The sequence below is a fragment of the Martes martes genome (assembly GCF_963455335.1).
Source record: "Martes martes genome assembly, chromosome: 2".
NCBI lineage: Eukaryota > Metazoa > Chordata > Mammalia > Carnivora > Mustelidae > Martes > Martes martes.
This window is the reverse complement of record NC_137889.1, coordinates 32,893,488-32,907,510: the sequence shown is the minus strand read 5'-3', so window position 1 is coordinate 32,907,510 and position 14,023 is coordinate 32,893,488. Positions and strand designations below refer to the sequence as shown.

The 14,023-nt window shown below is 37.6% G+C and overlaps 1 protein-coding gene across 1 annotated transcript in view; it reads right to left on the bottom strand.

The window, feature by feature from the left end:
• KCNU1 (potassium calcium-activated channel subfamily U member 1) overlaps positions 1–14,023 on the bottom strand; it is a gene marked incomplete at both ends in the record, with an annotated part of 151,565 nt that overhangs the window by 92,502 nt on the left and 45,040 nt on the right. Inside the window, 5 exons of the mRNA XM_080797637.1 lie at positions 3,182–3,279; positions 3,409–3,498; positions 7,446–7,514; positions 7,855–7,967; positions 12,128–12,280. Of these exons, the coding sequence (XP_080653763.1) occupies positions 3,182–3,279; positions 3,409–3,498; positions 7,446–7,514; positions 7,855–7,967; positions 12,128–12,280 (523 nt within the window). The remainder of the gene's footprint in view (positions 1–3,181; positions 3,280–3,408; positions 3,499–7,445; positions 7,515–7,854; positions 7,968–12,127; positions 12,281–14,023) is intronic.

The window sequence follows — 14,023 nt, the reverse complement described above, 5'->3', positions numbered from 1 at the left end:
TTCAGAATTTAATACAAAACTATGGTAGGGAAGTCAGTGTGGTACTGACACAAAGCTAGACATACAGATCAAAGAAATAAAACTGAGACTCAGAAATAAACCCACACCTTTGCAGTCCATTGTTTTTTGACAAGGGTACCAAAAAGAGTTCAAGAAAAAGTGATGCATGGACAACTGAATATCCACATTGAAAAGAATGAAATTGGATCCTTTCCTCAAACCAAACATAAAATCAACTCAAAAGGAATCACTGACCCCCATGTAAGAGCTAAAAACATAAAATTCTTAGGAGAATTTTATGTTGGAGTAAATCTTTACGACCTCAGGTTAGCTATTCCACAAAAACACAAGCAACAAATGATGAAATACATCACTGGACTTCATCAAAATTTAAATTTTGATGAGGAAATAAACTTTGATGAAGAAAAATTATATGAAGAAAAAAGGACAAACCACAAAATGGGAGAAAAAAATGAAGAAAAAAGGACAAACCACAAAATGGGAGAAGATATTGGGAGAACATACATCTGATAAGGGACATATATTTAGAATATATGAAGACTGTATACAACCCAATAATAGAAAGACAACAACCCAATTTAAAAAGTGGGTAAAGGATCCGAATAGACATTCCAACAACATACAAATGGCCCATAATAGCCTCACAAAAGATGCTCAAGTTCATTAGCCATTAGGGTAATTCAAGTTAAAACCACAATAAGACACCAATTTATACTCATTAGGATGGCTATTTTTTTTAAAAAAGGGAAATTATTTTTTTAAAAAGGATGTGGAGAAATTGGAACTCTTATGTATTGCTGGTAGAAATGTGAAACGAGGTAGCTGCTGTGGAAAACAGTATAGCAGTTCGTCAAAGAATTAAACATAGAATTAATATCTGATTTAGCAATTCTACTGCTGGATATATACACGAAAAATCGCAAGCAGGAACTCAAACAGATATCTGAGCACCAATATTCACAGCAACATTATCCACAATATCCAAAAGGTGCAAACAACTTAAATGTCCATCAACAGATGAATGAATAAACAAGATGAAGTATATCCATGTAACATAATATCATTCAGCCATAAAAAGAAATGAGGTATTGATACATGCTACAACATGGCTAAGTGAAGGGTGCCAGACAAAAGAGACCTCATGCTGTCTGATTCCCATTTCATGAAATGACCAAAACAGACAAATCTATAGACACAAAAATAGACTAGTGGTTGCCAGGGGTGTGGGCAGAAAAAAATGGGGAGTAACCACTACTGGGTATGGAGTTCCTCTCTGAGTTATGGAAAATGTTCTAAAATTGGAGTGCTGATTTCACAAATCTGTTTGCACACTAAAACCCGCTGAATTGTATGCTTTGAAAGTATTTATTTCATGGTATTTAAGTATATCTTAATAAAGCTATTGTGATATAAAAATGTTAGAGCTGGGATCCCTCAGAAAGGACCCAGCCCCCTCCCACACCCAACACACACAACTTGTGTTTCAGGTTGCTAAGGACAGGTTGTGTTTCAAGTTGCTGGACAAGGAAAATGTGATAGCTTCAGAGGTGTGCAAGGGGGAAAAATGAGGGATGTGTTTCCTCTGTCATACGGATTTTCATTGGTGGAGGGGGCTCAGAAGAGTATTTGGTATCAATGCAAGATGATTACAGAGGAGGAGACAAGGCAGTAAGTGGGCTTAAGCAGAGAGAAGGCCGGAGAGGGCTCCCACTTTCTGGTATGCATCTATATTCACCAGGAGACTGGAAAGTCTCAAACAGCTGAGGGGCCAAAATAACATACAGAATGAATAGATCAGGAGTACAGGAAAAGTGGCTTTGCAGACCTCAAGACCAGAGGCTATGGCAGGGATGATGGATTTTGGTAATAAATGACAGAAGGTGACCCAAAGCCAGGAAGAACTAATACTGGTTACTGATGGAGATGTCACAGAGGCTGACACTTACCAAGGGAATGAGGTACCTCAGGAACCAGGAAGGACTTGTTTGAAAGTCCACTATAAGAACAACCATGCAGGTGCCTGGGTGGTTCAGTCAATTAAGTGTCCAATTTAGGCTCAGGCCATGATCTCAGGGTCAGGACATTAAACTCTGAGTGGGGCTCTGCACTGGGTGTGGAGCCTGCTTAAGATTCTCTCCCTCTGCCCCTCTACCTAACCCCCTTACAAGCTTGCTCTCTCTCAAAAATAAAAACAAACAAAAAAACCCCAACAACCATGATGTTGAGCAAATTTACTCCTGCATTTAAATAGAATTCTGGGGAGAAGAAAAGGATGAAACCTTAAAGACAGGAATAGTCCTGATAGGAAATTCAAATTTTGAATTAAGTTTAAATGCTGAAACACTGGGATTTTACCCACGGAATCCTAAAGTACTTGGAAGAGACTAAGTTTTAAACTACAAGGGAAGAAGTTATCATGAATGTATAAGACAATCTCTCTTTTGCTGCTATAGGGTAAAGTTGTTGGTAAGCTATTGAGTTCAATTAGAGATGAGAGGAAAAAATTACATTTCCTCATCACTGTGTCAGAATAAATAAACTTTAAATCCCCTACAGTCCATTCAGGGTACTCAAGGAATGGTACTGTTCCCAACGCTAGGAAAAATGATAATTATGTGACAAAATAGAAGTGTTAGCTAACACTACAGTGGCAATCATATTGTAGTATAAATATATCAAATCAATACATAGTACACCTTAAATTTACACAATGTTGTCAAACATAGCTCAATAAAATAATTTTTTTTTTAAAACAGTGGTCATGAGGTAGCTTTGTGGCCAACCAAGCAGTCAGATATAGGCTGAACTTTGAGACTGAAGAGGGAAAACCATTGTGATGGAGTGAAAAGCAACAGGCTGAAAGTCTGCAGGTCTGGCATTGAGTTGGGGGTGCCTCCAATTGGCTCTTGACTTTCAACATTACTGAATCTCTTCTGGTACTCATTTGCTTGGCCTGTGAAGAAGTCTAACTAGATACCTAGCAAGATTTCTTCCAGCTCTAAAAAACTGATTCTCAGGTCTTATATGCCCAGTTTGGGGAAATACCTGCCACTTCTGGGCCAAGTTCAAATAGGTATTATCTTAAGAGACAGAACTCCTCTTTCTTTGGTCATGCCCCTGGAAGCTGGGCTGAGGGCAACCAGATATGAAGTGTAATTACCTGGAAAGTGTCGATGGACCTTGGCTTTGCAGCTACATTTTCCAATTAGCTCAGGAATAAAGATATCATTGTGACAGCTGGCACAGTAAAAGAAGGCTCTGGACAATGAAAGCAAATCAAGAGTGACTTATGTGAGGCTTAACACTAAGCATGGTGCTGAATCAGTTTGCCATTGAGTTGCATTTGCTTTAGGACTTTCTCCCTATAAAGTAATAAAAAAAAATTACCTTATGACTTCCTTTGCAGATTCAGCAATAAAGAACCCTAGTGTGTTCTTACGCAGCTTAACCTGTACAGGTGGATTTAGCAGCAGACTACTGGAAACAGAAAATAAAAATACAGTAATTTCCCTCTTCATTCCGTCATTACCAATGGATTCCCTGAACTGTAGAGTTAATAAGACTCCAACCCCTTCTACTGCCAAATAGGGTAGAAAAACTGAATTTGATTATGTATCTTTGATTGCTGCTAAATATCCAGAAGGGAGTCAGGTCACAACATGATTACTGAGTTGCACACAGCTGAGCTAAGGGTGAACTCCTCCCTGGACTGCATCCTAAACCTAAAATGGATAAACCAACTCAGATGCATGAAGCCTTGCTAATTTAGCCTACTCAATGCCACAGCCACATGGTTGCAAGTCTTATAGTCATAGTAGTGGTGTTTATCTTTAGCCTACTTGTCCTATAAAATTAAATTATGCCTAGTTAACCAGCTGGATTCAAAAGTTCCTTTTATTTGCTTATGCAATTTTTGAACTTGCATATTTCTTTAGACTTCATTTTTTTTCTATCTTGATTGCCAGATTTTTGAGAGCAGGAACCACATGAATTGTTTCTATTGCTACATGAACACTTTGATTTTCTCTTTCCTTATGGTTTGTGTGTTTGAAAATGACATCTTACAAATTTCACCCATGAGACTCCTTGATGCAGTACTATATCACGACTATTTGAATTCCCCACATTTCTCCCTGTGTTTGTCAGGCTATCCCATTTTTATTTCCTTTAATTCAGACCTTCAACACAATGAGGTCTTATAACCTTGAAAGTACCATCACTTCATTTGCACATGGTAAAAGTACTCCTTTACTCCCTTAAAACACTCCTTTTGTATTAACACTGGAAAGAAGTCAAATATTAATTTTGGCAAAGCTTATTCTGTTGCTAGGGTACTCTGAAGTAACTTCTGAGTGTAAGAGCTTAACAAAAATAAAAGGGGTTGTGCCACAAAAGCTCTTCCACACTATGCCAAGAATCAAAAGATGCTGTGTAGCTGTGTTGATGCTATATTGAGGTAGTTTATTATCTGAGACACTGGATGGCATTTTCCAAATGTTTACTGACTGATATTAATGAGTAGAATAAACGCTTTTAACTTTGAAAGGAAAAGAACATGGATTTGTGCCCCCATCGTTGGCTGATGTTCACTAGCTAGCAAACATAAACTGAGTTGTATCTTCATAGCTCTTATTTTTAAGGCAGTGCCCTCTGAACTCATATTAAATATTTCGTAATGGGGGCGCCTGGGTGGCTCAGTGGGTTAAGCCTCTGCCTTCGGCTCAGGTCATGATCCCAGGGTCCTGGGATCGAGTCCCGTATTCAGCTCTCTGCTCAGCGGGGAGCCTGCTTCCCCCCCCCTCTCTCTGCCTGCCACTCTGCCTACTTGTGATCTCTCTCTCTGTCAAATAAAAAATAAAATCTTTAAAAAAAATAAATATTTAGTAATGAAGATACTGTCACAATAATAGCTGCGGTTGCATTTGAAAGGAGAGATGAACTCCCTTTGTACATTTTTCCAAACTGGCTAGAAATCCCCTTCATGAATCATGGCCACTTGCTCTCTAGAGAATGCTTGCTACTGCAACAAACTTAGAACATTATCTGACTGGGGTCAGACCCAGCTTTATCACTTAGCAGATGATAAATTATTCCCTAAGACAAATCCATATGATTGTCAAGGGCTTTTTGAACTTTTTTTTTCTTTTTAAGATTTATTTACTTATTTATTTGAGAGAGAGAGCGAGTGAGCACAGGCACGCAAGCCGGGGAGGGGCAGAGGGAGAGGGAGAGAGAGAATCGTAAGCAGGCTCCACTCCTAGCTTGGAGCCTGATGGGGGGATCCATCTCACATCCCTGAGATCACGAGCTGAGCTGAAATCAAGAGTTGGATGCTTAACTAAGGCACCCAGGTGACCTGGGCTTTCCCAAGTTTTAAAGTCTATTCAAGTGTATCAATTAGAAGAGAAAATAAAAGGTGAGAAAAGATGGGTTTTCCCTCCGGTTTTTCTGAATACTAGTCTAAACCTCAGCCATTGAGATGCCCTATTTTCCTCCCACTTATGGCTGCAGTGGATTTAGTACAGCATAGTGATGAGAATCACCACCTCCCGTGCTGAGTTCAGATGCTGGCTCTGGGACTGATGTGAGTTTGGGAAAATTATTTAACTTTTCTGGGCCTCATCTTCCTTCTCTATAAAATGGGACTAAGAAGTATATCCATTGTTGTAGAGATTCAAGAGTTTATGTAAGCAAAGTGCCTGTGGCACTGCTGGTCATGAACTGGCAATCATGTAAAAGACTGCTATTAACCAAATCAGGATTTAATCTCTTTGATTCACCTGACTCTTCGGTGAGAAACCAAAGTTAAATGTAAGTTAGAACAGGTTCCTCTTTCATTAGGGGTACATATGTGCTAGGTAATAAACAACACCAAGGCATCTTGAATATATGTGGAAATTAGCTGCCTAATAAACGTTTGTGTTTCTGTTCTGCGATGTCCCATAGTCATCCTAATAAAGTTTAAAGAAATCTAGGATGATAAAGTTGGAAGGGACCTCAAGAACATTTGGTCTAGTAGTTCACAAATACCAGCAAAAAAACTGACTATATCATGGGGTCTTCAAAAATTCTCTGGTCCCACCCTTGGAGATTTTGATTTTGTAAAGATCAGAGTGGGATTTTGGAATCTATATGCCTTTAAAGCTTTGCAAATAGTTCCAATGCATAGCCCATGTTGCTGAAGGCCAAGTTCTGGACCAGTCTAAAACTCAAACTGCCTGGTTTATGGTTCTAAGACTCCATCCTTTTTGCTGTAACCTATTTCTGGCAGAAAGGCCATTTGTGCAGATTTAGATTCTGCGATTTTCTTGAGCACGGCAGGATTGTTAAATAGAATTAAGCCAGCTAGATGATACTATTTGTTATTCTCTCCTTAGTGACTTCCTTTGTACAGTACCCTGCTGACTTCTTTTGCCCAGATCATTTTGCAATATCTCTACTTAGATTTTTCTTTTGTCCAACATTTCATATAAAATTGTTCCTTTGTAGTCTGTCTGATATCATTCAAACTTGTTGAATTTTGACTATTTCCCTATAATTCTAAGGCTCCTGATAATGTCAGTTTTAGAGCTAGAAAGGGTCTCAGGTATTAACATGACCTCCTCAATTCACAGAGAATGGATGTTTCTCCAACACCACAGAGCTAGCAAGTCATAATCAGGATCAGAATTTGGTCTGTTGATTCCAATTTAATTCAACTTAGTTTTCCACTAAAAAAATACATAAGCCAATATAATAGTCTTTCTTGTCCCCCAACCTATTTAAACCCTCAGTTTTTCTCATTTTTTAGCATTTTTTATTCTCTCTCTATATATATATCATAGTAGTTGATTTACTGTTTTACTAGATTTTCTTTTTTATTACATGATAAATTATTTTACTTCTCATATTATTCATTATGGGTTCTCAAGAAATTCCAATGGTCTAATAATGTTGGTTCTCTCTTTTATCTACTCTACCAAAAGCAGAATTTGTCCAGTAGGCTGAATTCCCATTTTGCCATATTTTATAGCTTAGTTTCTAAAGCTACAGTTTATGGGAGCATTTATTGTCATAAATAATTCTATCTCATGGTACTATTTCATGGTCAAGACTTATAAGATCTAGTAATAAATTAAAAGGAACAGATCTGAGAAGGAGAGCATTTCTTCTCTCCCCTGCTCATGAGAGAGAATTTGGGGAGAGCCACGGGAACAAAGGCAAAGCACCTGTCCACCCACTAGGGTAACCATTCTAACTCCAATCATTAGATTCTAACCCTAATCATTAAAGACAGTACAAAGTGCACCACAGCAAACTGGGTGCCCAACAGGCTGGCTCTCAACAAATGGCAATATCTTAGTTATGTCTGTATTTTTGGAGAAGTCTTAATCATAAAGATTCTCCTTTTACAAAACTGAAGAGATTCAAAGTCTCATTGGTACCAGTAACCATGAAACATGGATTTGTGTTCGATGGCTATCAGCATGAGTCCCAGCTTCACAAAGCAGAGCCTAGGAAGGAAGACAAGTAATTGTGAGGAAAGAGGATAGCAGGGTGCTAATTCAGAAGAATATGACCAACACTCTGTGCTCTGTGCTGGGAAAACACTAGTACCTCAGCAGAGGAAGAGACTCCTGAATGTAAGTGAATCTATTCTTAAGTATATCATAGCCAGCATGGAGACTATGTCCCACACAGAATGCAAGCTTCTCAATTGCACAGATGCAGACTTGTTCATTCTTACACCTTCAGTATTTATCATGGAGCCTGGCCTACAGCGGTCCCCCCAGTGAACATTATTGAAAGAATGTCATTGCATGAAGAACGAGGAAAGCATTTCTTTTAACTTACCGGGAAACGTCAGGAAAACTCATTCCAGCAAAGTCATCAGAGAGACGTTGAGTCAGAATTTTGTTCTTCAGGCCATTAAAGAAATATTTTTGCCAGGGCTGTTTAGGAAAAACCTGGAATACACAATCATGCCACATGCAGAACTCAGACATGGAATATGGGATGTTATACTTCAAGTTGCATGTCCGGCTAAGCAGCAAACCAGCACCCATTGCACTTAAGTTATAGAAAGGAGATTTGTCCTAGTGGTTCACTGAAGAAATGTCAAAGGAAGAACTAAAACTCTACCATACACCTCAACTATTTATTCTAGAGAGTTCAGAAGAAAATGAAAGCATAATGACTTGGTTTCTTCCCAGATGGCATTCATGACACCTTGTGGAAACTGGAATTCTCCCAGTAATTTCAGCAAGGTAGACTGGTTTTTGAGTCAGTAACAATAAGAGGAGAAGGACAATATGGAATCTAAGTTGTCTCTCCATAAATATAGCTGCTCAAGATTTTTTTTTTTAACATATCAAGTTTTCCATTGACTAGTCATATGCCACAAAGAAAAAACACTCAAGGCTTCTGCCCAGTATCAGAACTTTTCATAGCTTCAAATGAACGTAAGGAGCCATCCTGATCAATGGACATGAGATAAAAATCAGAGACAGCAGCAGGTTTCCAGAGAAAAGGAAAAAGGGGAGAGAGAAGGATATCTCTCACAAAGGCTAAATATAGCCTGTGCGGGGTTTGGGCTGTTGGGTAACTCATCTCTGATATTTGTATAAGAACTCAGAATTTTGTTATGCCCTCCATACATTCTCATCATCCTCCCCATCTGTTGCCATGAGAACCCCCACCACACTGCTCCAACATGGCAGGACAGGCTCCTCTTAAAGCCCAGAAACCTAGGTGAATGTCTGGAATTCCTATAAGTTCTAAAACACTGTGGCTGTGGAGGGTTAAGGCTAGTTCAGAAATATTCAGATGACCAGCCTGTGGTTTAGAAAACACAACACAACACACACACACACACACACACACACACACACACACACACACAGAAAAAAATATTCTGACTTACAATAAAGGACTACCCATATCAAGCAATCCGGGCACTCTCTCTGCAATCCCCATTCCAAGATTCAGCCAAATCTCCTGCCTTCTCCCACTCTCTTAAATTTTTCATTGAAGAGTACTCACTTCACTGGGAGTCCCTATTTAAGTCTCCATAACTAAAACATACAAACAAACAAACAAAAAAAACCCCAAAAATACAAAAGGGGCTTAATGTTCCTAATGTAAATGTTTCAGTTTTTGACAGAGGGTAAAAGAATGATAGAGATGGAGAAGACTTCCTGTGATCATTTTTTTTTAAGATCAGAAAGGGAAACAGGAGGATAAGTTGGAGTTTCAATTTACATAGTAGAATCAGGGAGCTCAAGTATGTCAACTGGAGTAGATTTAGTCCAAGTTTAAGCCTAACGCAATGCTGTCTCTGACTTGAAGAAACTGGAAGTGCTCTTTGGACTATAATTTCTCACCATATAATTAATATAGTTGAAACACATATCATTGATCCAAGGTCTTGGAATCTGAGTACTTGAAAGTTTCACAGATACTAATGTCATACTCAGAAAAATCAGGTTATGAGATGAATAACTCTCATTTTATTGATCCAGAAGCTGACAGAGAAAGTGTCTAATCCAAGAAAAATCGATCATAAGACACTAGAGCCCTAGTTGTTAAACCTAAGTTAATAGTTTATTATAGAATCTAAAACACCAGAGCTATGAGTATAGCATTAAAAAAATCTTACCTTGACCCTACCTGGTTTAGGATATCTGAAAGTAGGTTTTAGACTTCACTCCCCGTACCCCACCGCCAAAAAAAAATATCATAACCACAAATTTCTCTCAATTCCTATGAATATCAATAGATGATCATCTTCAGTGAGATGGTTACAACTTTAGAACACACAGAAAGAACAACAATATAATGTAGGATTTGTTTTAAATATCTTCCTCCTCTACTTCCATGAAAGACACGAAGTTTTCATAAAGAGCTCTCATTCCATTTCCTTTCTCCAGCCATGGAGATGTTATCGTGTTACTGTGTAGACTGTGTATACTATGATACTACTGTCATTCACTCTTGTTAATGTTTTCCAGTCTTTAAAGTGTCCATAGACCAGCAGCCTACACACTCCTGGGAACTTTTTTTCAGAAATGAAGCCCCACTCAGAGTTTTGGAATTAGAATCTGCATTTTAACCAGACCTCCAGGGGATTTGCACACACAATTTATGTTTTGGAAGCACCCTCTCAAACATCCCTGTCCTTGAGACTTGGTGAAAAGGGATGATTTCAAACCCCCAGAGTGGCAGCAGTTTACAAATTCCAATATCTGGGTTGGAGACTCCATGGAGAGCCCAAGCAAGTCACTGTACATGAATACATGTATCTTGCAGAACAGTTATCTTGCACTTTCTGAGTACACAGCACAGGCAGAGACAATTTCCTCACAAGCACTTTTCAAGGACATACACAGTAAGCAGGAAGAGGAGGGTAAGGCAGGTTCATTATAGTGTCATCAAGGCTCATTCCTACTGTCTGGTGTCATCTCTATTTACCTGTATATGATATTTCCTCCAATTCACAGAAGGAGTTATAGAAGAATTTCCATGTTTTCCAGCTAGCCTTTTGCTGGCCAGAGCATCTTTTATGGTTTTTTATTTTGTTTTGTTTGTTCGTTTGGAATTTTTTGTTTGTTTGTTTCGTTTTGTTTTAGATAGTACCAGGGACAAAACCGAAAAAGATGTAAAAATTTTTTAAATTTATTAATGAAGGAAATAAAGTGTAAAGAAAGGCCAAGAGGGAAACTGAATATAAGAGAAAGCATATTTAGATTCCTAATAAATGGAGAGGAAAGGTCACTCACTGGAGAGCCTCCGGACAATGGAAAATTGGGTCCAGATGAGGTTGGAACCTTTCTTGGAACATTTCATGCAGGTGGCATTCCAAAGGCTGTACTTGGTGCTTATAGCAGTCATCCCAATATCCCCTTGACCACTTATTTAGTCTCAAAGGCATCAAAGGACATGATATGTAGGGGATTGTGAGTAGATACCCAACAACCACAGGTATCAAGCATAGTGGTAAGATATTAGGTCAGACAATTCTACCTCTTCTACTCATTAACTTAACTATACAATCAAGTTAGTTAGCTTCACTGGCCCATTACTGGGATTCTACCTTGAAATATTATCAATGGGAAGCCTAAGGTATTTAAAATGAGTGACATACTAGGTACTCAATATGTGGTGACTATTGTTGTTACTGCATAGAATGTTCCCAAAATAACCTGAAAATTGGATTTTAATTGTTATTTGTTCTGTGAATATATTTATTATTATCATGAATTTAATTTATATTTAAATATATAATTTTACCACTAATAACATAACCTTTATTTTTTATTTTTTTATAATCCTCTTTGGATTTTTTATTCTTTTCTTAGTATTTTCTAATTCAAATTTTTAAAATTAATACGAACAATTCAGTTGCATCAGTACATTTAGAATGTTGTACAGTCACTTCCCCTATCTAGTTTGAAAATACTTCTATCAAACCAAAGTAAAATCCCTATCCATTAACAAATTGTTCTCAATTCTCATCACTCTCCCCAGTGTCTGCCCTTGGCAACATGGATCCAACCATCAGCATTCTGTCTTCTATATATTTTGGTTATTTCATATAAACAGAATTAATGAAATATGTGAGATTTTATATCAGACTTTACAGAATATATCCATGTTACAGCATATTCCAGTAGTTCATTTCTCTTTATGGCTGAATAATACTTCCTTATTCCTATGTTACATTTTGTTTGTCCATTCAACAACTGATAGAGATCTGGGCTATTTCTGTCTTTTGAATATTGTGAATCATCCTCCTATATAACCTTTATTTTTATTTATATTTCTGCCTTCAATAACTCCAAGTACTTCTACCTTTATGTTCATAACATCTGGACTGCAGGTAGAAAGCAAAGCTATGATTTCTATTTTGCAGATAAATATTCTTAAACAAGAATAAGATCAATAATCTCTTCAAGGTCAGCACTATACCTGGGACTTAAGTCTAGACCTCTCAATCCTTCATAGTTCAAGTGGAAGTCAAATCTCATTTCTTGGGGCCCTCTTGCTTTCCTCAATTTTCTATTTCTGATCCCAACTTGTGAGGATATGGGGAAAAAAGCCAAGATTCAACAACAATTTACAAGGTTACCTTTTTGTTTTGTTCAACAAATAGAGACGTTAGAAAGGTGCACATGCCTGGCACCAGACAGCCTTGGGCGATGAAGCCAAGCTTCAGCTCAGCAAAGCAGATGATGTTGTCTCCGGTACTCCAGCTCCAGCTGGGGATCTTTGGCAGAAAAACCTGTCTCATGGTAGAAAGTAGGTCAGACGTTAAGAAGAAATACAATTCCAGAAAGTTTTTTTCTGAATGGACATCTTTCTCGCATTTGTTTGAAAGCATTTACTTGAAAGCATTTATTGTGTCCACGTCAGTGGAAGTGATAAGAACAAATTCAGCTTTTAAAACTGTGAATCACTTTAAAAAAAATTTTTTTTAAATTTATTTATTTGTTAGAGAGAGAGCGAGCGAGCACAGGCAGACAGAGTGGCAGGCAGAGGCAGAGGGAGAAGCAGGCTCCCCGCCGAGCAAGGAGCCTGATGCGGGACTTGATCCCAGGACGCCGGGATCACGACCTGAGCCGAAGGCAGCCACCCAACCAACTGAGCCACCCAGGCATCCCATGTGAGTCACTTTTTAAAGCAAAAATAGTGAGAGTGCAAAATGGGTCAAATGATGAAGACCTCTGATACTGCCCTTAGTGTACAATCTGTGTTTGTTTGTTTTTGTCCTTGTTTTTACTGAAATATAATTGACATGTTACACTGTATTAGCTTCAGGTGTACAAGCAAATGATTCAATGTTAGTATATGTTATAAAACGACCCACAATAAGTCTAGTTACCATCCACCACCCCAATGTTTACAATTACTTATTTCTTGTGAAGGGAACTTTTAAGATCTACTCTCTTCACAACATTCAAATGTACTATAAAGTATTATCAACTATAGTCACCATGTTGTACATTATATTCCCATGACTTATTTATTTTATAACCAGAAGTTTGTTCTTTTTCGTCCCTTTCACCCATGTCACCCCCCCTACCACCCCCACCTCTGGCAAATACCAATCTGTTCTACCTGTATTTTTTTTTTTAATTTTTAAGGTACCATGTATGAGGGAAATCATATGATATTTGTCTTTCTCTGACTTATTACACTTAGTATAATTCCTTCAAGGCCCATCCATACTGTAGCAAATGCAGAATTTCCTTCTTTTTTATGGCTGAACAAAATTCCAATATACTTATATATTTCATTTACAAATATATATGTATATGTGTGTGTGTATATATATATATATATATATATATATATATATCCCTTTTTCTTTAAATATAAATGGAGAATTTAATCCATCTATATTTAAGGTAATTACTGATAGGTATGTACCTATTGTCATTTGTTAATTTTTTTCTGGCTATTTTGTAAATCCTCTGTTCCTTTCTTCTTCTCTTGCTCTTTTCATGAGTTCGTGATTTTATGCAGATCTTAGCATCCTTTCTCTTCATTTGTTGTGTATCTACTACTATAGGTTTTTCCTTTGTGGTTACTGTAAGGCTTATATAACTCATTTTATAACAATATATAGTTAAGTTTGATCACATTCTAAAAGTACATTCTTATCCCCCTCCCACATTTTATTTTTGATATCACAAGTTACAGCTTTTGGCCTTGTGTAGCCCTTACTAAGAATCACAGTTACAACTACTTTCACTCCTTTCGTCTTTTAACCTTCATACTTCATGAATGATTAATCCACCTTTAAAACATGAGATTATTCTGAATTTTACCATGCATTTGCCTTTGTCATTGAGATGTATACTTCTGTATCTTTTCCTGTTAGTAATAGATGCCCTTTCCTTTCAATTTTAAGAAATTTCTCTAATGTTTCTTGTAAAGTAGTCCTAGTTATGATGAACTCCTCTAGATTTCACTTGCATGGAAAACTCTCTTCTTTAATTCTGCATGATAACACTGCCAGATA